We start from the raw sequence: 22,827 nt of genomic DNA, 5'->3' as shown, positions 1-22,827 counted from the left end.
CCTTTTTTTCCTTTTTTCCTTTTTTCCTTTTTTCCTTTTTTCCTTTTTTCCTTTTTTTTTTCCTTTCTAAATATTACCAGGTCAACTTAAGCACTTACATTTTACTGTGTGAATAATTGGAGCAGCAAAAATGCCTTGCTTCTCTTTGTTATGCAGATTGCTTTTCAAGGGCTAAGATTTGCTTTGACAATTGAAATCTCTAAATCTCCATTTCCTAGTCTTCAGTTTTAGTGATTGAATCCGTATGCAGGTACACATGGACACTCATCTTAAATGCTAGTGGCTTTGGCAGTGATCTGCAAGACACTGGAATCCCTTCTTACCTAGGATCAATTTGTCTCTTTTGAGGCAAGAAGCTGTAAAATGTTTGCGTGAGGTTCTGTTACAAAACAAAGCAGAAGGATCAGGAAAAATATAGAAATGTAGAGGTTTTTGTAGACTGTTCAGTAAAATTATTTCTACTGGCTTTTCTGTTAAAATGTCAGGTAATTTTTAAGAATAGTGAATGTTTATGTTACCCTGTTATCATATTGTCTGTGCTTTCAAGACACATCTAGCCCTAAAATACTGCTTAATGGTGCTACTTAAGTATCAAGGCCATTAAGTAATTGTAGTACTAAGTACCCCTTTTCCCTTACTTTCAGACATAAAAAAAAAAAAGAAGTTGGAGAAAGATTGAGGATTACAGGTTTTACAGGTTTCTGTCTAGTTTTTAGGAACCTTACTGAGGTTGAGTAGTGTAAGGGGGAAAGTAGCTCACCTTTACTTGCTTTCCTACCTGAAGCGGATGGAAACTAGTAAATGATAGCAGAATGATTAAATGTTCTATGATAGAAATTTGTAAGGAGCAATAAAATACAGAAAAAAAAAATACAAATTTCAGTCTCCCTTTTGATATAAGCTAAATATTAGAAAATGTTACATATTTCTGGGGACATCGTCTCCCTTAAAGTATGGACAGTGTTTTCTGTCTTTAAAAGTGTGCTGTACTGTTGAAGGGAATAAAATATTTTCTGCTTTCTTCCTCGTACTTGATTAAAAAGTAATTTCCTGGTAGTGATTTTTTTGGGTGTTTGAGGACCCTTAGGCAACGTTTTCACTAGCAGCTCGGAAAATCCTCAGCATTTTCAGGTTTTCTTTCTTTCTTTTTAATTGATTTGAATGAGTGTATAACTCTTGAAAAGTAAAAAAGCAGTCTTCTTAGTTGCCATGAAATAAAAATGATGCTACAGAGTGTAACAGAAGTGCTGAAGTTTTGGCTCAATCACTTTTTTTATGTTAGAAAATAATTTGATACTGTAAAGATATTAAATATTACAGTTGTTGTTTAACCCAAGGTTAAAATTAGTTCATCTAAAGGATAATTTTCTCATGTAGATTAGTACATGTAATTGGCAGATAGATAACTGATGGATGTAAGCATATGAATGCTTTCCATAGCAAATCATCCTGATCACGTTTATATTAGCCAAATAATGTTACTGTTTTCATTGTTTCCCTTACAGTCCGAATTCTGTTTGAAGGCTCTGTCAGTCTTACAGCAATATATCTGACACGAGATTAAGACAAACCGGACAGCATGAACGTATATATTTAAAATATATTCTAGAAATTCTGATGGTCATGGATGCCATTAATAGACATTAAGAAATCAGGAATCAAGGTGAAGGAAACTACAAAATTCAACAATTTACTTCATTAGCATGGTAATGTACTGAGCACTCCCTACCAGTACTTAAAGGGAGCGTATAAACAGAAGGGGGAATTACTGTTTACATGGCTTGATAGTGATAGGACAAGGGGGACAGGGGAGGTTTAGGTTAGATATTAGGAAGAAGATTTTCACACAGAGGGTGGTGACACACTGGAAAGGTTGCCCAAGGAGGTTGTGGATGCCCCATCCCTGGAGGCACTCAAGGCCAGGCTGGATGTGGCTCTGGGCAGCCTGGTCTGCTGGTTGGCGACTCTGTACATAGCAGGGGGTTTAAACTAGATGATCATTGTGGTCCTTTTCAACCCAGGCCATTCTATGATTCTTTCAACTGATATAATTGAGTAAAGATAGTGAGTTGTTTCATACTGGGAATTGAACATGCTGAGGAGGAAACTGAAGGGACTGATGAGATTACATCCATGATGGATATTTGGACAGAGTGTGGCATGACAGGGAACTCTAGAGACTTAAAAGAATTAGGCAAGCAAATTATGAAAATTTTAAGTTGGATTTTGTAAGTCAGAAATAATTGTTGGTTCACATTAGTAATAATAAAATGTGAGCTATATTATATTCAAAAACTTGATTCCCTTGGAATTGAAGTTGGTCACAGAAATATGGAGTTCTTACAGATTCTGTTAATTAAAGGAATTTGATAGGATTTGATTCTTTTAATAGGCCTTTCTTTCTTCCTTTACTTGTTATTGTGAAGGATTGAAAAACAGTAGTTATGAAAAGATGAAATGTTCACTCAGGATGTTTCCAGACAGCAATTTTTCTAATCGAGTTTAAAGATTTTTAAATCAGTGAAACTAGGCTCATAAATCATAATCATTTCAGTTAGTTTTTGCTGCTGATCTTGTTACGTTCTAAAATGCATTGAATGAATAGGAAAGTGAAGGAAAGAGTTCAAGATTATTCCTCTTTCTTTGCTTGAGCTAGACTTGCTAAGTTATAGGTAGATCCTGAAGTAGCCATCAACAGAGCACATTCCAGAATTTTCACCCTTGACTACAGAGAAATCAAGGAGATTCGTTACGTGTTCTCATCTGCCAAACAAGGTGGAAGTTAAATTACTTTGCATTATGTGTTCTTCTCATCTGCCAAACAAGGTGGAAGTTAAATTACTTTGCATTAACAGTATTATCAGCCGCTACAGCTAGAAGAGGTTCTGGAAGAAGCTTCTTCCAATGCAACAGTAAGAGCTTGTCTACCGTTGACGTTTTTCAGTCATTGCTTTTTCACTTTCCCAGTATGACCCCTGTTATTTATTACTGAAATACTAGAAGAGGTGACAGAGTATTATAAAAAGATGAGAAGAAGCAGTATATTTCTAAGAGAGGACTTATTCATTCTCACTGACCTCCATTACAGTAATGATATCAGCCAGTCCACCTACTGAAGTGATAATGAAGTAGAAGTAATTAGGATTTAATAAAAATCTCTCTTACATTATTCTTTCAGGAAATTAACTTACATTCTGTTAAAGCCTGGTGAGTTTTACCTCCTGTATCATGACAAGCCTTATGAGAATATGAGCAAGGTGTAGGAATAGCCTGTGTTCATTTAACTATTAATTGTTCATCATATGGTGACATCTGTTGAGTTGCGATCTGCACAGAAAATTGAGTTTAAGTATGATGAAATAGAGGATGTTGCTGCCTACCTGGAAAGTTTTGTTTCTTTTAAAATAACTACATTTCAAGTAATAGAGAGACTTACATAAAAGAATAAAAAGAGGATTAATTTCCATCAGTTTTTTTTAATTAATGAGTCAGTGTGAACTTTAAATAAAATGAGAAAAAGTGCACAGATTTATTAGCCTGACAAATAGCACTGTGCCCACATGGCGTTCAGCACATAGCTGTTTGTTGTGCTTCACATGGCAACTTCTGTGTCTCAGTGGGCCATTTCAAAATATTTGTTTAAAGTATCCACACACTTCAAGAAATATGCTTACAAGGATATTATTTCAAATGTTCTCAATGTGTTCTTAAACCCTAATCTCTGAAGTTGTACAACGTGTACTTGTATAACATATGAAAAAGATTGCTGACATCAGCTAATGTAAGTGTGTGTTTGCTTTTTGGTAGACTATTCTCAACTTTTCTCTTGTGTTCAGTAGGTGATAAGAAGGAACAGAAGACAGATGTTTATTTTCTGCCTTTCTGAAGTAGAAACTTAGGAATTTGGGCTCTTAAGGAGGCTGGGAAAGAGGTCATCTACTTCAAAACTAGTTGACTTCCAAAGGGACTTTTAAAAGTTTATTTATCGCTGTTTTTGTTTTTTCTAGTTTTGTTTGTTTCCCTTTTTGGTATTCCTTTTCCAATTCCATCCTCATTTTGCTTTGAATATATATATCCATCTTGAAGTCTGGATTTTGCTATACACAAGGTACTGTCTAATACACAAAAAGTACACTGGAAAATGGGACTGTATTATTTTTAACTTTGCTAAGTATTATAACTGTGGGTAGTACTTGTGATTGTAGCCAATAAAGAAAAATTTGGGCTACAAACTAAACTTTCATTTTGAATATGTTCCGCCACTGATGTGTTTTCTCTGAAGTGATTTCGTTGAAAGAGGTGATCTTAGATTATTATTATTATTGTTTTTTTTTTAAATTAAGATGTCTAAATGGGAAACTAACAACTGAAGTCAGTGGTAACTGAAAATCTCTGAAAATAAATCTGCATAAAAGGTGGTTAAAGGGGCTTATTAGTAGCCAACTCATCAACTCCTTTATGTAACATAATTGTATTTGGCAAAAGGAGGAGGTGGCAAATGAGATGGGAAAAGGGGAATGAATTCTATAGTCTCTTGGTAAAGCCAAGTGATGCAGTTACTTTCCTGAAAATCAATTTATGTCAGTATGTTTTGTGTTCCTGCTTTTGACACCAAGTTGTAGTCTAAATGAAACACTAAGTATTTATTATATTGTAAAGGATAATTGAGTCTAGCAATTATTCATTTTAGCATTTTCAATTTTCCTTTAATGTTTTCATGTAATCTGGTTCATTATGATAATGTTTCATAATATTTCTGAAGATTTTTGTCTCATTAAATGCTACTGAAGTGTAGTTTATTTGGTTATGTGAAGCAGGCTTTGAAAATAACAAAAAAGATCTGCAGTATTTCAGAAATTACATTAATATGATTCATGCTTGCAGACAATGAAGGGAAATTTAATGGACTTGAGACTTAAGATCATATTTTAGTCAAACAAACTAGACTACAGTCAGACAATAAATATAAGTCAGTTTAAAAACTAATTTTTTAATTAAATGTTAACCATACAGAGCCATTAGTCAGTGGTATGGCATGCCTACAACAAGGCTGTTTCCTGCATAGCTTGTTTTCTTGGTTACCTAGAAACATACATGGCTTAGCTTAAGGCCGCCTGCTTGTACAGAGCAATTTGCTTTTAATATAAGGGGGTAGAAGTAGAAAGCTATCGATGTGAAACATGTTAATGATGAGTGACAGGCAGAAACGTTAAAGAACATTTGTGTTAAAGCCTTGCTGCAGCTATCATTGCTGTGGTCAGCCTTGAGCTCCCCGCTGCAGCGTGTTGGCACGGGGACAGGGAGCTGGTGGTGTGCCAGCAAGGGCCGCTGCTCAGCGGCGTTTCAACAACCCCTACGTAAAGGAAAGAGTTGAAAGGGGCATTTAAAAAAGTAAATAAGTCAATGGGATATGTGTAACATCCTAGGAGTGGAGAAGGAAAGGAGGGGGGCAGGCAGTGAGTGTGTCGCATGTAACCATGCCTTCCTGCCTAGTCTAAGTGTAGGCTGACGGCCTCGTGGGCACGTTGCAGGGGCTGGCTGCCACCCAGTTCATCCCCCTGTCCTGAGTCAGAGTCTTTCCTACTGCATGGGGAAATACGGACTCTGTGCTCTCTCCCTTGAGTCTTTGAGCAGCCTTGGACTCCTGGCGTATCTCCCCTGACCAGTGGGGGACTCAGTTCAGTGTGATGCTTCTTTGTCCTCCCACCACTGCACCCAGGAGGAGGAAGGAAAGAGCAGCACCTTTATATGATGGCTTGAGGCTTACCCAGCAAGCAGCTCTAAAAGCTGCCGTGGGAATGATTTTTGGTGTCAGAACAGTGGAATAGACTGCTCAGAGAGGCTGTGGAGTCGTCATCTTTGGAGATAATCAAAATCTGCCTGGACACTTTCCTGGATGACCTGCTGTAGGGATCCTGCTTTAGCAGGGGATTGAACTCACTGATCTCCAGAGGTCCTTTTCAGCCCCTGCAGTTCTGGTGGTCAGGGGATGCAGAGTGATCTGCTCTCTCTCAGATGCTGTCTTGAGATGCAGCTGGAGTTCAGAGTTAAAAGCAGTGGGAGAGGGGAGCCTTGTGAGGGTGTAAGGGTATACCATACATTCATAATATGGGGAGAGTTGGAATTGCCCCACTGGGACAACAGTTCTCAGAGAGGAGAGGTGTCCCCGTGGGCAGCATGGAGAAGCAGCTTGTGTCATGAGGGATACCTGCCCTAACTTATTGCAGAAAGGGACAAGGAGATCTAAAAGCACCACTTTTATTCCCTAGTTTTCTTCTGAGTAGTGTAAATCAGGGCATTTCTGCTTTCATGTCCAAATTTCAACCTAGAAACTTGAAAGGTAGGAGAATATTGTGAAAGAAGAAAAGGGCAGAGTATTTGTTATCTTTTCATTTCATTTTTCTTTATCCTACAGTATCTTTAAAATACATGTAAATACACATTCCCCTGTGACAGCACTGAAAACAGTCATTTATCCTTCTTGCTGCCTCAGAATGATTCATATTTCAAACTGTTCATTTTGGTTTTAATATTTAACAGATAGATTAAATCTAGGCTTGATAAAAATTTTCAGGAGTTTAAGTCAGCGTTGTCCGGACTCTTTTTGACTTAATCACTTTTACCAAGCCTTAATGTTTTTATGGACCACTAGGCTCTCTTAGAAAACACCATGCAATTCACTCACCGAATATGGTTTGGCATGACTCATTGACTCTGACTCATTTGGGAGCTACAGGTCTGCTGAGAAATGCCTAAATACTGTTCAAAAAGTAGTTTCAGGCCTGAGTTTTGCTGAATTAATTAGCGCTTGCTTCTGGGGGCAAGAGTTCATTCAGATACTCTACTAAATGCGTGCAGTATATTTTTGTGCCAATATAATTTTCCAGCTTGCAGCTTCTAAATTGCTGTCTTAAGGTACTGTATTCTATTGACAAATGAGTTCTCATGAAATCAGCTCCAGGTTTTCTGAATCGGGTATATCTGAAAATTGTATCCTTAAAGACAATGATATTTCGATTAACATTTTTTAAAGAGGGTGTGAAACGTCAGGCCCTTGCAATAGCTGTAAGTTACGACTACAGAAGTTGTCGTGCAGAAATATTATGTAGGTACTGTCTCAATTTTTAATCCCATCGAAGTCAAGTGAAATATCTAAGTGCTTTTCTGAATAGTTCTTAAGCACATCCTTAAGCTTTTTGGTTAATTAGAGTCTTATGCTTTCCTTTTTTGAAAAAGCATCAACCTCATCGTTTTCCACAGTGACAGTTGAGTTCCTGGGATCATGAATGATGAGAACTGAAGCACTTATTTCAGTGAAGAATCAGGCCCAAGCTAATATTTCAAATGCATCTCCAGCACACTGGAATGAGGAAGAAAGGGCTATCGAGCAGTATCCCCACTGGGACTGCACACACAAAAAGCCCCTTACCCTAACGATATATATTTTTCTGAGATAAGTACGTATGTTATTTTCATTATGCATTCTGCTAAAACAATTTCAGAATGTTTTCTACTGTATTTAAGGTGGACCCAAGTTGATGCTAACAAGGACATAGAAGATAGCTGCAGTGGTACAAAACTTAAAAGCGGGACTTGGGAAAAGTCTCTTTAAAAGAACAAGAAGTGAAATTCCCACATTATCAGTATTCAGATGGTTTGGAATGTCTGCCTGTTTTCATAGGGAAGGAAAGTATTGTATAAATAAGCATAGATAAAGTGGCAACCTGCACAGCATTCATTGTTTGTGATGTAGTCTGTGACGTAATCTGTTCTAGATAAGAGCCTTTAAAAATAGATTCTACTGTAATGGTGAACATGTACAGAATAAAATAGCCAAGAGAAAGTCCTTTTTTTTTTTCCTGCAGTGCCATAAAATTGTCTGGCTTTTTTATGGAACAGGTTTTACGTTAGAGATTTCAAGTTTGTGGAATTAAAATGAAACTTATATTCTTTAGTTGAAATCATTATATCTTAAATTATTATTCTTTTTTATAAGATTACTTATGTCCTGAAATGCTGTCACGTAAGCCTGTAACCCTGCCATGTAACATAGACCCTTGGTAACATATGCCCCTGTAAGTTTACTTGCTTTGGATTTTGTAAGTCACAGAGGAAAGAAGAAATCAGAACACTTCAGATACATCATTTTTGTCTCTATCATCATTAAGTTTAATGGAATCACTGGAGGAGAAAGCCTAGGACAAACGAGGCTTTGTCTACCAATTTTTAGAAAATAACATGAGCTGCTTCTGTGGTAAAGCTTTAAGAAAAAATGACAGACATCCAGGAATGGAGATGCAATGCGTATCTAATTTCTGTACCGGGCAAGTCCAACTATTGTTAGATTTCAAGCTGTGAGATATTCACATGCATACATGGATCCTGATGTAAACAAGAGTTAAATTCTATTTAAAAAAAGATTTTGAAACTTGGTAGGTTTTGTTTTTGTTGTCATTGTGTGATTTACAAGCCCTAATTGCATATCCTATTATAGCATTTTTAAAGCTTTTTAAATTGTTATAATATAGGTTTGACTGTGCACACTGATTGCTGTGAGACAATAAAAGGTAAATAGCTGATGTGTGTAGCTGAGAAAGTGTGGTACCTTTTCCATTAAAGCATAAGCTCTCTTGGAGTTGCCATAGGACAGGCAGTCACCTTTGTGCTGATGCCTCTTAGGGCTTCCTGGTGGGGGCTGAGACTCAAGGTCCTGAGCTGTGACACTCAGCCAAACACGGGCCCTCGTATGCTGAACGTTTTCCTCCACAAGCCCTAGCTAAGGTCTCGGCAATGCTTCCTTGGGGGGAAATGCTGTAAATGCTAATCTAAAATCATTTGCAGGTTAGCGGGGGAAAAAGCCCACCCTCTGTGTTTTGTAGCTTCATTAAGTGATTCAGAAAAGCAAAGCAAAAATAGAAGCATCTTTTAGGGAAACATCTCTGGTTGTACTTAGACCTGTGAACTTCTGATTGCTCGGCAGTATTTTTTACGTGGAAATAAAATAATTCATACTGTATATGGTCCGTGTTAAGAGAGCTTTCCAAAGAATCTACAAATGAGAAAAAGATGGTTGCATTGATTCAAAAGAAAAGGTTAAACACTGCATTGTAGCTTGTGCCTTTTTTTTATTCTGCCCTAGTCTTCATGGATAAGGTAGATTTCTTGTGAGTTATCTTTGTGGAATCTCGTAAAACTAGGAGTAAATTACTCCACTAAGAGAATGGCCCATGAGGCTAATATGCTCCTAAAATTACTGATATGTCAAACAAGATTTCACGAGGCTCTGTATAGTGGTGGGATTTGGTGCTGTAGGCAACATCAGTGTTTTGTTTTCTGTATTACTGGACTGTGACAAACTGTCAGGCATTTGGTGCCTCTGGAAGTGGAAATGAAAAGATGGATGGCATTTGCATACACTGTTACTGCAGAATCTAAACCAGAGCAGCACCTTGGTAGTAATTTCACACACCTGACAGTGTTATGGCGACAATTTGCCTTTATCAGTAGTTGGGAAATAGGCAATCGGGCAGGTGGCATTACTTTTTCCAGGGAAAACTACAAGCAGAAAGTACAATGACAGTCAGTTTTTAACTGAAAAGTAACTTATTGCTGAGGTAATCTAGAATTTTGCAGTGTATGCATAGTTATGATCGTTAGTCAAACATTAACCCAGCAACCTATAGCTGAAACAAAATTGAATTTCTCTTAAAACTGCAAAGCTCACTGTCTCTGGGCCTTGGGAAGCTTTTTGTATTAACCTCTGTATTTAACAAACCTCTCAACCTGTCTCGGGGAAGGGAGAAGCGTACCAATAGCACTTAACCCTGTTCTTGGAGATGGCCCTTTTCAGTAAGGTCAACACGTGGTGTCAACCCATGTTCTCCCGCACCCTGCTATTATTTTTACTTCCCTAAAGCTTTTACCTGAAGAGTAAGCTGTTTATCCTGGGAGCTCACCTTAAACATGTTAAAACTGATGTCAGTGTATCTCCTGGGTATTGCTACTTGAATGCTGAATTGCATAGTTGAATGGTTTACAAAAATAGACTAATATTGTTGTACTGTAACAGAGAGCGTGCTTACAAAAGGAGATTTCCTGGGCTATAGCATTAATTGTTGGCATGTGATATTTAGCTTAAGAGATATTTATATTCAGTGACAAAAGAAGCTGTCTTGTTCTTTGAATACCAAATTATAATAAAATCTGATAAGTAAAGGGATCATGGGAAACATGGCTTGGTATTTTTGCTTGCTACCCTCACTGCATGTGTGACCTCTAACGTGGAGGCTGATGGCAGAGATGTAGTTGGGTTTGGGAGGAACCAACATGGAAAAATAAAGTGATGCAGGGATAAAAGAGGCTTACCAAGGGTGAATTGCTGACCACCTGGTATTCTTGTGTGACCACGCCTGGTGCTGCACTGCACTCTGCCCTGTGGCTTTATTAAATCCTCTCTGTAACCATTTTATGTGTGTGAGCATGTTCTTTCTTGAGTGTGTTTGGGAATACTTGTGAACTTCAAGCCAGGCGAACCAGGGGGCAGTGTAGAGGTTTTGAGTCCCAACAACTGGTGCAGGATGGTGAGCATTGAGGGCTTTTGTGTCTGGAGCCAGCGCCTGTGGGCCAGGGAGTACAAGCCATTAGCGAACTTCAGTCTCTGTTACCTGGAGGGGAGGACCAGGATGGGACTGTCCGTGCTGTTTGTGCAAATGTCATATATGTTCACAGTAGTGCAGGTAAAGGCACTGTTTTTTTTTTTATCTCTATTGATCCATGAGGCCAGCTCTCCATGTGTGTGCTGGTGACTCCATCCTATTTTCTTGCAAGCAGAAGGAACGTGTAAAAAACCTCCATGCACGTTTTGTCATTCTGTGTGTGACAAATAAGACAGTGATGCAAGGTATCTTGTAAAACTAGTTTTTGTATTCATGCTATATGCTATGAAATTCCGCCATTGGTAACTACATGTTTTTTCGGTTAGGTGCAGTCCTTTGAAAGGGAGGGGAAGATTGCTTCTTTGAGAATACCTGGCCGCGGGTGATGCTTTTCCAGGGAAGAACGGGGTAGTCAATGATAGATGTGCTGACTGGAGAGCTCGCACTTGCAGGGGTTTCTTAGAATAATGGGGAACAGGCACAAAGACAGGCCAGAGATGATGAAAAGGGGAGATTCTTCTGTTGACCCAAGGGAGAACAAGTAGAGCTATTCAAAGTTGCTGGTGTGAAAAGCAGGTCTGAAGGAAATGGCCCTTGTTGCAAAGACACGGTTGGGAGAAAAGATGCTTGTTTTCAAGTGTCTGTATTTTATCTCTTTCACCTGAAGAATCTAGGTTTTCAAACAGAAGAAAGCTTGTTCAAGTTCATCTTATAATAAAACAGCTTCTTCAAAGTCTGTTTGGTATTTTGGGTGCATTTGCTTTAAAGAAGAGGTGCAGACAGGTCTGCATCAAAGCTCTAGCATGTCTGAGATCCAGTCATAGCATAAAAGTTGAAGATGTTATAGCTAGTAAAAAAACATTAGGCCAGCTTTAAAAAAAATCCAGTGTGTCGCTTTTATAAATCAGTTTACTGCTTTTACAATTTCTAGCATGGTTTTTGCTGCTCACAGAAGCTGCTGCCAGGTCTGGTAGAGCTATCAGACCTTATTGTGTTTGGCCAAACATGAGATGAGGGATCTCACAGAAATGAAAACAAACAAAAATGTTGTCTCATGCCAAATTTGCCAACTGCAGTGCACAGTTCCTGAAAAACAAACAAACAAAAAGCACTCCCAGGCAGTTGTAAACCATGACAAGTTAGCTGCCAGTGTGTTTCTTGAGTGACTGTGGCTTGTATGCAGAGTAGCTTGACTGCTTTGAGACTTTACCCTCACTACACTTCCAAACTAAAGGAGGGTTACCTTGTAATTGGATTTGCTTTGTGTTCAGGCAAATCAAGTTGTTTCCTGTTTAAAAAGTAAAGTAAAATCAAGTTGCTTTCATGAATGGAGATGGAGTTCAAATGATATCTCTTTTTCCTGTCTCTGTTTTATACAGAGCCCACAGTAACTTTCATATCAACAGTCTGTTGTTGACACAGTAGAAAAGGAGGACACCATTGAGGGGGACCTGGACGCACTTGAAAAGTGGGCATGTGAGAATCTAATGAGGTTTAACAAGGCCAAATGTGAGATGTTGCTCTCAGGTTGAGGCAGTCCCAGATATGAGTATGAAGTGGGAGAAGAACTCATTGAGAGCAGCCCTGCTGTGAAGGACTGGGGGTTCTGGTGGAAGAAGAGTTTGACATGAGCCAGCAGTGTGCTCTTGAAGCACAGAAAACCAGCTGTGACCTGATCTGCATCAAAAGAGGGGTGGCCAGCAGGGAAAGGGAGGGGATTTTCCTGCTCTGCTTTGCCTTTGTGAGGTCTCATCTTGGAGTACTGTGTCCAGGCCTAGGGCCCCCAACAAAGGAGGGATGTGGAGCTGTTGGAGCAGGTCCAGAGGGGGTTGAGGGAGTTGGGCTTATTTGCATTGGAGAAGAGGAGGCTCAGGGTAGACCTCATTGTGGCCTTCCAGTACTTAAAGGGAACTTACAAGCAGGAGGGGATCCGACTAAATCATTTTTAAGGTCATCTCTGTGATTTTGACAGTGCTCTAGACCCTCAATGCTGAAGTTAGAGGAGCACGGTATGTGCCACAGCTACAGGATCTGTAACTGCAAATCACATTTAAAACTCTGAGCTTTTCTTTTTCCTCCTAGTAATACTCTGCATGATATTGTTAGTTCAGTCAAATATGTTTTCTTCTGTATTCTTCTTTTAAGTACACGTAACAGTTAATGCATACCATCCATCCAGTTGAAGGACAATACTGTTGACTTCTGCTTTTTTGCAGAAATAGTTGTCCTTGGTCAACAGTGGAAATTAGAGAAAATACTTTATAGTGCATGATTTATTCTAGTTTGGATGTCTATATTCAAAAAGTGATCTGTGTCCTTTTTGTGTTAGTGTACTTACATTAAAAAAGTGTTGGGAGTATCTACTGTGACAGCTTCATATGGGAGAACACCTTACACCTTCATCCTGGAAATACACAGTCCCCCGTGCTAAAGGCTGTCTCGCTTCAAGCTTGAGGGTAGAAATTAGTCCAGTACATTTTCATGATGTTTTCTATGAAGGCAACTATGGAAGGATCATTATTTTTCTCTAATTCTGGTTAATAGACATTGATTATTTTGAATGTCTACCTGTTTTGTCTACAGAGTACTCAATCAACCTGATCTGGCCTTTACCAGTCCCAGGGAGATGCTTCTCGATATCTTTCCATTTTAACCAGACTGGGTCTCAATCTGTCTATCCTGGAGTTTTTTTTCCTTTCTGTCATTAATTTTTATTTGATTTGTTTTCCCTAACACCTCTCATCCCAGTTTCCCTCACTTCCTTTTCTTCACCTGTAACTTTCATGTTTTTGTTTTTAACTCTCCACCAGGGAATATTTTTATTTGTGCTAATGAGTACACAGTGTACTCCAATATATAGATTCTTTGCCTTTTCTTACTTTGCTTTCTATTTTTTTTTCTTTTTAATAACAATGATTGGTTCAGAAATTGAATCTGAAACTTCAGATAGATCTGCTTAAGTTTGTCCATAAGCAGTTGTTTGCTCCAACAGCTTCTGAACTTTTTGTGGACTTTCTATATGTTGCTTGCTTTTTACGAAGAGGTAATGTTAGTCATATAAGAAACAGCTTTCCAGATATCCATGTAATGTTTAAAAATGTAGAAAAGTCATGAAGGAGACAGAACGAAGACTATAGAACAAACAGTGGAATTCATTAAGTATTGAAAAAGGTTGGAAAAATAAACAGTGTTCTTCAGAAAGGAGATCTTTTAGGCATTACTGACTGTTGGAAAAGGGATTGCAGAAATATGCAACTCAGAAATATGTGATTTCATGTTTGTATTTGATGAATCTGTAACAAAATAATGGAAGATGATTCTATGCATAGTAGATGAGAAAAAGTTGAAGTTGAATATGGTGAAAGAATTATCAGACCTATTAGGCTTATTGTTCTGCTGAAACAAAAATGTTATGGGTAGAAGTGGATTGATTCACTTTTCTGATAGGGTACGGGATTTATGCTGAAGCTGTTCAACACTTTTTTTTTTTCTAAAGAGTTTTAGGAATTTAAAATTTGGAAGAAATATCTTAAAAGTTAGGTTGATTTGTTGTTAGGATTGATAATAATGATTAAAATAGCAGGGAGTTTAATGTGGGACAGTGTTCAAGAGAAGGTTTATAATTCATCTGAAAAATTAACATAAGATGGATAACAGGAGGATCCATACAGATAGCAGATACATTGTCTTTACCCTGTCTGAAGTTAGGACCCACAGTGCTTGAGCCTTGCAATTCACCTGCGTATGCCCAGAAACTCCAGTGTCTTTGACGGTCATCTTTGGTCTTGGAAACTCACAGTAGAAACCTTACCATGGTAGCCACCTGTAGTGAGTTGATAGTAGTGGGGCATTTAGGGAATGCTGCTTACATCTACCTAATCAGAGCAATTTTGATAATGGGTATTTTAAATACTTTCTGACCTTATGGAGGTAGGTTTCTGCACCTGAAGGGTGTAAGGTGATACACAGAATATCTAGTCTTAAAAGCAGAATTTCCATTTCATTTAGCACAGTTTTCAAACATCGAGAGCCAAAATCATCAAACACTGATGCTTACATAAGTCAAACTCCAGTATGTTTTTACTTATGCTTATTATTCTATCAGTGAAATCCCAGTTACTGGGTAGGTTATGTCTGTTGTCACAGTCAGGAACGAAAACTAATCATTTGTGTTCAACCGTGCATAGGACTTGTGAAAAATCAACCAAGTAACTTTCTTTGCTCACGAGTCAGATATTCTTCACGCATGAAAAATGATACCGCATTCAATTCCATTGCATTTGTCATTCCAAGTATAAAAAGCATCTCTTAACAAGGTGGTGTGACACAGCGAAAACTTACAGAAGTGACTGGAAAATCTCTCTTGTGCCATTTCCATCATTCTTGTAGAAGTGTATATTGCTTTTCCAGTTGTCAGAATATTTTTTTAAACACACACTGGGATCTTTTTGCTGTCCTTGTGTCGTTCTATCTTTTGGGCAGCTTTTTGTGTACAAAACCCTAATAAGATCTGTCATAATACTATTTTATTGCTGGATAGCTGGTGGAATAAATACCGTAGGATTTTCATTTTTCTCTATGCTTGCCTCACAGAAATTTCCATGGGTGTTAATAATGAGAATTACTGGGATATTCAGTTGCCTGTTTACTGGGGACTGAATCTAGTCTGCATTGCCCGTTTCCAGTGTTGTATCTTCTTAGAATTAGTGTTTCAGTGAATTTGCTGAGCTACCACAATGAAGAATTCTAAACAACAGCAGTAAGCGTAGCAAATCCACCAGTTCCTTGATTTAAACCCTCTGGGTAAAGTGATGAAAGATGGATGACTTAGAAACTTTGTGACTTTTAATGCATGTGGATTAAAGAAGCCTGAATTTAATGAATATTGAGCCCTATTAGCTACCTCAGGTTTTAGTTGTTTGATTTAAGTGTGTAGTTTTGAACTATTAATTTGCATGTAGTGCCTAACGATGGAGTTAAACTCTGCACCCATGTAAATCCCATTTAAACTTTTTGACTGAGGAAAATCGTGTTTAAACGTGATAGTACTACTAAGGAGGTACATCTATTCAAAAGGAGTATATTTGTAGTAGTATGTGCATTTGCAGTGTCTTTGGAGTACTGAATTGATCTTAATTTTGTGTTGTCTGTTGGAATCCCTGTCTAGTTCCGGTTCCCTTGCAGGTAACTGTTACCTAGAAGATACAGCAGTGAATGCCTACATGTATTTCTTGCAGTGTGTTTATCAGATGCCCAAATGTGAGATAAATATTCTGGGGATCCTAACCATTATCTTGCTACTGCCTTCTAGCAAAGCAAATGTTATGTCAGTTTTTTTCCTTTCGTGGATGAGAACTCTTTTTCTTTCTTTTTTTTTTCTTTACTTTTTCTTCCAGTCCAGATTAGGTGTTTATTTGTGTATTGAGTTTATCCACATGCTTTAGATGTTTATATCCATCTGGCATAGTGTTACTTTAGCAATCAGTTTAACAGATGACAATAGTAAAAGCTGTAAGAGAAAATTTCTACATGATTTAACATTGAAGACAAGCTGATTTGAAAAAAAAAAAAAGATTGTAAGAAAGATTTTAATGCATGCAATTCACTTTTTCTTTCCTTTACACATACTGTGTGGTTTCAAGTAAGATGCACCTAATAGTCTTTAATGATTATGCCTTTTAATTTTAATGCCTAATAGTTTGTTTTTCTTTCTTGTGAGGAAATCCATAGATAAAAGTAGGTGTAGAAACAGGCTCAAATTTTAATATGTTGTGCATTTTTTTTTTCTTGATTTTACAGAGTTTGCTTACTTTCACCTAATGTATGGAGTTACATGCGACTTTGACCTCTGGAAATTGATCTTTATCAGAGTTCACATGAAGGGAAAAAGAGGTGCTGCCCAAACAAAACAAATTAAATTCCTTAATGAGATGGTAGGCTTTCAAGGGTAAGGGCCAATAAAGGGTTAAGCACTAAGTAAGGGCTTTCATGACCATTTATTACTAATTTTCTTTCAGATTAACTTTATTCAAACCCCTAGAATTTTCATGACTTCCTTTGAAATTTAGATTTGCCCACAGGCTTCTGGTTGGGTGTACTCAAGGCTTCCTGTGCCCATGCTTCACATCCCGTTAGCCACTGTGCGAGGCCTAAGCGTTTATCTTCAGAAGGGCTTTGCTAGCTACTTCGGGTGGGCAGAACACATTCTTGTACCTTGAGGAAAGCATGTAATTTCAAGAGATGAGTAATGTTGAAGAAGTTGTATCTACATTTGGTTTTTCTTCGCTGGCTAGTTTGAAATGGCTGTGCACTGAATGGACTGACATCAGATATCTGACAGTGCAGGCTCTTGGGATTTTCATTCTGATGCAGGGAAACTCTCCTGTACTTGATGCAAGAAGGCTCTTCTGTTACTCTCCGTTCTGTAGCCAGGATCTTACAGTCGAGTGTTCCTGTAGCTAGCTTCTACTTGCCTTGTTTTCTTCAGAAATATTACCTAAGTGCTGTCTAGAGGCTATATTTAAGCTTAGGACAGATGTTACTGTGTTTGAAACAGCACACAACTGCAGATTACTTAGCTCTATGTTTAGCTCGTCATTAGATGACCAAATGTCTTAGTTTACAGCTTTGTTCAGTGTTTGTGTGAATGAGGTGAGCTGGAACAAAAGAAACTGCAGCTTCTGAAAGTGGTGATTGGTGAGACCTTCGTGAGTGGGAACTGTCCAAAAAGACCTTCAGGTGGAGTTTGGTGGCATTCTCATACAGTCCAGAGTTCAAACAATTGAAAGGATATGTTTAGATTATTGTCTCCTACTCTCTGTCTCATGGACTAGGAAGAGCTTGCCAAGTACTTCATAGCAGAACATCCTAATTGATGGAAGGAATATTGGTTTATTTCCTGCCTCCTAAGGCAGGAAAAGACCCATAAGACTAAATAACATTTATTTACTTCCTTGTTGTACTCAGATAATATTTTTATGGGTTTTATTTGAAACCCTGTGTTGTGTTTTGAAGGTGGGGAAATGTCTTATTAGTAATAGAACAGAAATATCTCTTATTCTAGCTGGGTGTTGATTTATTCTTCACCTTCCAGCATCCTAGTTAATTATTGAGCAACAGGATCTAAAAGTCCAGCACAGCGGGATTTTATACTTTGATCAGCTCAAAACCATAAACATCTTAGGAACCACTGTACTAAAGAAAAGTATTGGAAAGATTGAAGAGTGCTAACTTGTTTTGTTTCCTCTGCAAGCATGAAAATAAGGAAAGGATTCTTCCCTTACTTTGTTACTGCAAAAGTTAATTCCATGTTCTCTGCGCTGAAGTATTTGAAGATGTTTGTATTACAAGTTAAAAACACAGCGGGAATGGTATATGAAAGAGGTGCACTGGTTTGACAGGCTGAAATGGGGGGAGAGCACGTGCAAATTCAGCAGAAGTAATAAATAGCATTCTTTACTATGCCCTTACCACTAGGTCAGGAGCAAGGATGCCACTCTGGCTGCTGCATTTGGAATACTGAGGAGGCTCTTCTTGTCTCATCATTGGGTCCTCCAACATTTTAGACAACTGAAACACAGCAAAAAATAAAATGTGGTAGATGTATGTACATACTGTAGATTCGAGAATGGTGTAATCAGAAACTCGTAGAAACCAATCCTTGCCTAGAAAAGCACTTGAGTTTCTTTCTGTTAAATTAAAAATAAAGCTCAAATTGTTAGCAGTGTGTGAAAAGCCAGTATTAGGAACACTAAAAAATGAAATGAATTTTAAGTGTAGTATGAGTTTTTAATTGGAGAGGCACAATTGACTTACATTACTAATTCATAAGCATCCGTCCCAGTATGCTATTTTACCTTTTAGGTGGTAAAACATTCAGATTTCTTTGTATCGCATTTCATTTCAGTTTTTGTCAACTTGAGAAATTCAGTTATTTGACTTGATTGAAAATTAATTAGAAGTTATACTTGATAAATAATTTAGGGTAGCTGCAAAGTGTATTATTGAATAATTAAATTTAAGATAAAGGTATGGTCTGGACTGAAGTTCTCCAGACACTTGCACTCCTTTTCCAGAAATGACATAGAACTTTGCATCTGGGGTTGGATGCTGGAGCACCGCTGCTATGAAGAAAGTTTGAGGGAACTGGGCTTGTTTAGCCTGGAAAAGAGAAGGCTCTGGGGAGACCTCACTGTGGCCTTCCAATACTTGAAGGGAGCATATACATAGGAGGAAGAACGACTTTTTACGAGGGTGGATAGTGATAGGACAGTGACTTTTATGAAAAATGCAGGGTTTGAAATACCTTTTTATTGATATCTTAATGGTGCTCTGTTGATAAATCCTCATTTGAAAGTAGACATGTTGAATTTGACTTCCTTCTATGATATCACAGCATATGTATTAGTTGAGTTCTCTCTTTTCGCTTTGGATTTGTTTAACAGAAATACGAATGTCTTGCAAGTCATTTTACTTTTTTAGTTGCACATCTGTTCTGTAAATTGATTATTTTGACGGTGCACCTCAATAAAACACATTAACAGGCACTGAAAAAGAGTCCATAAATTGACTGGATGTTCATGTGAGGGTTGTTTGAGTGTAACTTTATGTGGACTATGTCTTTACATTTCTTCTTGCTGTTGAAGTGGATAATATAGTGACATTACACCTCCTCCTCCTGCTCTCTTTTTTTTCTTTTCTGTAGAATTTAGCAATTTGCTTGGTGTTTTCCTTTCTTCTTTTCTAAGCTCCTGAAGCCAGGAGACAATGAAGTGACCTTCACTGAAGGAACTGGGGCTGTGTTTAGTCTGGGGAAAAGGAGGCTGAGGGGAGACCCTATTGCTATCTCCCATTCTCTGAAAGGCGCTTCCAGCGAGAGCGGGGTTGGTGTCTTCTCACGGGTGACAGGTGACAGGAAGAGGGGAAATGGCCTTAAGTTGTGCCAGGGTAAGTTTAGGTTGGATATTTGGAAACACTTCTTTACAAAAAGAACACTGGAATAGACTCCCCAGGGAGGTGGTTGAGTCACCATCCCTGCATGTGTTTAAAAACCATTTGGATGTGGTGCTCAGGGACATGATTTAGCGGAGGGTTGTTAGAGTTAGGGCAGTATGGTTAGGTTGTGGTCGGACTTCATGATCTTTAAGGTCTTTTCCAACCTGAGCAATTCTGTGATTCTATGATTCTATGACCACACTTAATCAGTAAAAGCAGTAGCTACTGATAAGCTGAAGTGAGCCTTAGTAATTAGGCACGTTTTAAACTGCATCCGTCCTCGATACACCATCCCAACATCTGTGCCCAGATCTGTCCTTGATTTCAATGGGACTAAGCATTCAGAAGTGCTTGAATAGTTTTCAACCCATGATTGATTCTCTCCTAATATCTGTAGTGTTGATCATGGCAGGCTTTTTTTTTGTTGTTGTTGTTGTTGGTTTTCATTCTTTCTGTGCATGAAAAATAAGGATTCTAGTACTTACTAGCTTTGAAAATAATCTTAAGATTCTTGAAAGCAATTTGAGATTAAATACAGTTCATAGTGATATTAGTAGAAGCAAATTAATTATTTTTTAATGATGCCTTAATTATGGATTACTGTAACAGGAAAAAGGAAGGTAAAACAATGAGAAATTGAAATAATGACTTTGTTTTGCAGGTTCTTTCATGTTGGTGAATACATCTGGGAGATATGCAGGACAGAAAGCTCACCTCCTGATACCCCATCTAAAAGAGAATGATACGCACTGTATTGATTTCCACTATTATGTTTCAAGCAAGAGTGGATCTAGCCCTGGCACTTTGAATGTATATGTGAAAGTTAATGATGGACCTATTGGCAACCCAGTCTGGAACACATCTACTACTGGTACTTGGAACAGAGCAGAACTGGCAATCAGCACTTTCTGGCCCAATTTTTATCAGGTACGTTGTATTTTTTACGAAATTGTGTTTCTCATAGTCAGCACCTGGCTCTAAGTTATCATTTTGACTTTAAAATCAAAATATGTTTCAGTATGTTTTATTGATCTCTATCTTAATTACATTTTTGCAGATGATGACAAGTGTTTTTACATGCACATGCACATAGTTACCTTTAAATGTTTACACATATTTATAGAAATATATCAGATGCATTCATACACATGCACACACTTCATATATATGACAGATGTGAGCGCAAAGTTATGAACTAAATGAATACCATGGACAATTTACATGGATGGCCCATAGAGTAGAGGAGTAATAAGTGTGTGCATACATATATCAATAAGCAACATAAGTGATGGTAATTAGTTAGGATGTGTAGAAATTGTGGGACAGTGATATTAATGGTATGGAATAAGGCATGAATATTGTCTTAGTTTCAGCTGGGACATAATTCTTCAAAGTGTCTGTTCTGATGCTATGTTTTAGTGCTAAGAGAAAAACAATGTTGATAAGAGACCAATGTTTATAGCTGCTGCTCAGCAGTGGTGTACAGAGCCAGAGCCATTCACAATGAAGGGTCCAAGGAGGTGGGAAGGAACAGAATTGGAACAGCTGACTTAAACTGGCCACAGGGATATTCCATGCTATATCACATCATGCAGAAGGAGTTTTGAAGGGGATGGGAGTTCATTTCACTCTCTTCCACTTCTGAGGGGCTAGCTGGGTGTTGGTCTGGGGTGGTGAGCAATTGTGTGTCATTTGTTATATACATTTGTATATATCTACATATTTGTCATAATTATTATCCTTTTCCTTTTCTCTACTTTGATAAATAGTTTTATCTCAACCTATGAGTTCTACTTCATTTTTTTCTTTTTGATTCTCTCCCCCAACACCCTGGGAAGAGGAGGAGTGATGCTTAGCCCCCTGCCAGGTTAAACCGCAAAAAATGTGGATGAAATAATCACGTTGAAACAATCAAGAATTTCTTCTATTGATTCCAGCCAATCACTTTAATTTCTCAATAATAAATTCAGTAATTCTTTCAGCCCATTAAGGATGCTGGAATTGAATGTCAATAGATTTTACTGCATTAGAGTCTTCAGGTTTGATTTAGATGATGAATACTTGTTGACCAATGCAGACATAAATGGAACAACAGCTACGAAAGGAATGTGCTTCTGATTACATCCTAAAGATGTAGTGAGAAGCTCACTTGCCAGTTTCTTAAAAGTGCTGCTTTTCTGTATGGAAGTTTACAGATTATATAGTTATTTACTGTTGTACAGCAGTTCAACAGTTTTTCTCCTTCCTTTGAAAATACAGTCTACATCTACACGAGCAAGTAATATGCCTTTATGGACCAAAGCTGTTGCTCAGGCTCCTATTGTTTTCACTTGCACTGTGGTTTGTTCTCCTGGGCTGACATTTTTCACTAATCATTTGAAGCTTTCATGAGGAAGGCTATCTCAAAGATGGGTATTCTTTAACTGCAGACATCCCTAGGAAGTGCAGGGTTGTCCTTCCACAGTGTTTTCTATGTGTGTGTTATACAGAGAGTGACTGACAGCATTTTGATTCCTACATCAATATCCTGACCACTATCACCTATCACCTATGGTAGAGCCTTGTTTTTGTTTCTGCATGTGCGAGGAGTGACCAGGTGTTGATTCTTGAAGGAGATCCAGGATGAGTTTATGGACATCTCAGCAGGCTTCACTGGAAGAATTTGTGGTGTGGATCACCTAAAATTGGCCATTGATTCAGTGGAGGATACTGGCACCTCTTCCAGAAGAGCAACCTTATTAGGAAAGTTTAGATTCTCCTAAGCGTTATAGGAAAATCTGCATACTACTTAAAACCTCATGCTCTAGAGAGGCATCTTGACCCCAGAGTCCAGACTTGGTTTAGCCATACTTCTACTTCTCACCAGGTGAAAGGGCACCTTTCTGCAAGGTTGTGTGCCACATGTTACCAATTTCATGCTAGTGTTGAGAATGCCCTCCAATGATACCAAAGAGCCTTTCTACCTTGACTGTAACAACGAGCCTCAATGGGCAAGAGAAGAGTAGAGCATTCCACATAGCATTTCATGGCTGGTATGGGTTATAACTCTGATTGCTTTGTAAAAGGACATCTGCTGGAGGTATTTATGAACCTTCTGGGTTGTCCAGAAGAGTTATATGATGTGTGTACATTTTGCAGACACTGGGTGATCATGTGATTGTGTTGTTGATGCCTTGGT

The 22,827-nt window shown here is 38.2% G+C and overlaps 1 protein-coding gene across 12 annotated transcripts in view; it reads left to right on the top strand.

Annotated features, from left to right (window-relative positions):
* Window positions 1-22,827, top strand: part of PTPRM (protein tyrosine phosphatase, receptor type M) — a 458,835-nt gene that overhangs the window by 125,072 nt on the left and 310,936 nt on the right. For all 12 annotated transcript variants that reach the window (XM_015282551.4, XM_040695587.2, XM_015282550.4 and 9 more), the window contains one exon: window positions 20,311-20,576. In XM_015282551.4, the coding sequence (XP_015138037.2) occupies window positions 20,311-20,576 (266 nt within the window). The remainder of the gene's footprint in view (window positions 1-20,310; window positions 20,577-22,827) is intronic.

Source organism: Gallus gallus, chromosome 2, assembly GCF_016699485.2.
Source record: "Gallus gallus isolate bGalGal1 chromosome 2, bGalGal1.mat.broiler.GRCg7b, whole genome shotgun sequence".
Lineage (NCBI taxonomy): Eukaryota > Metazoa > Chordata > Aves > Galliformes > Phasianidae > Gallus > Gallus gallus.
Note: the sequence above shows the minus strand (reverse complement) of the source record. Positions and strands in the feature narration are given on the sequence as shown.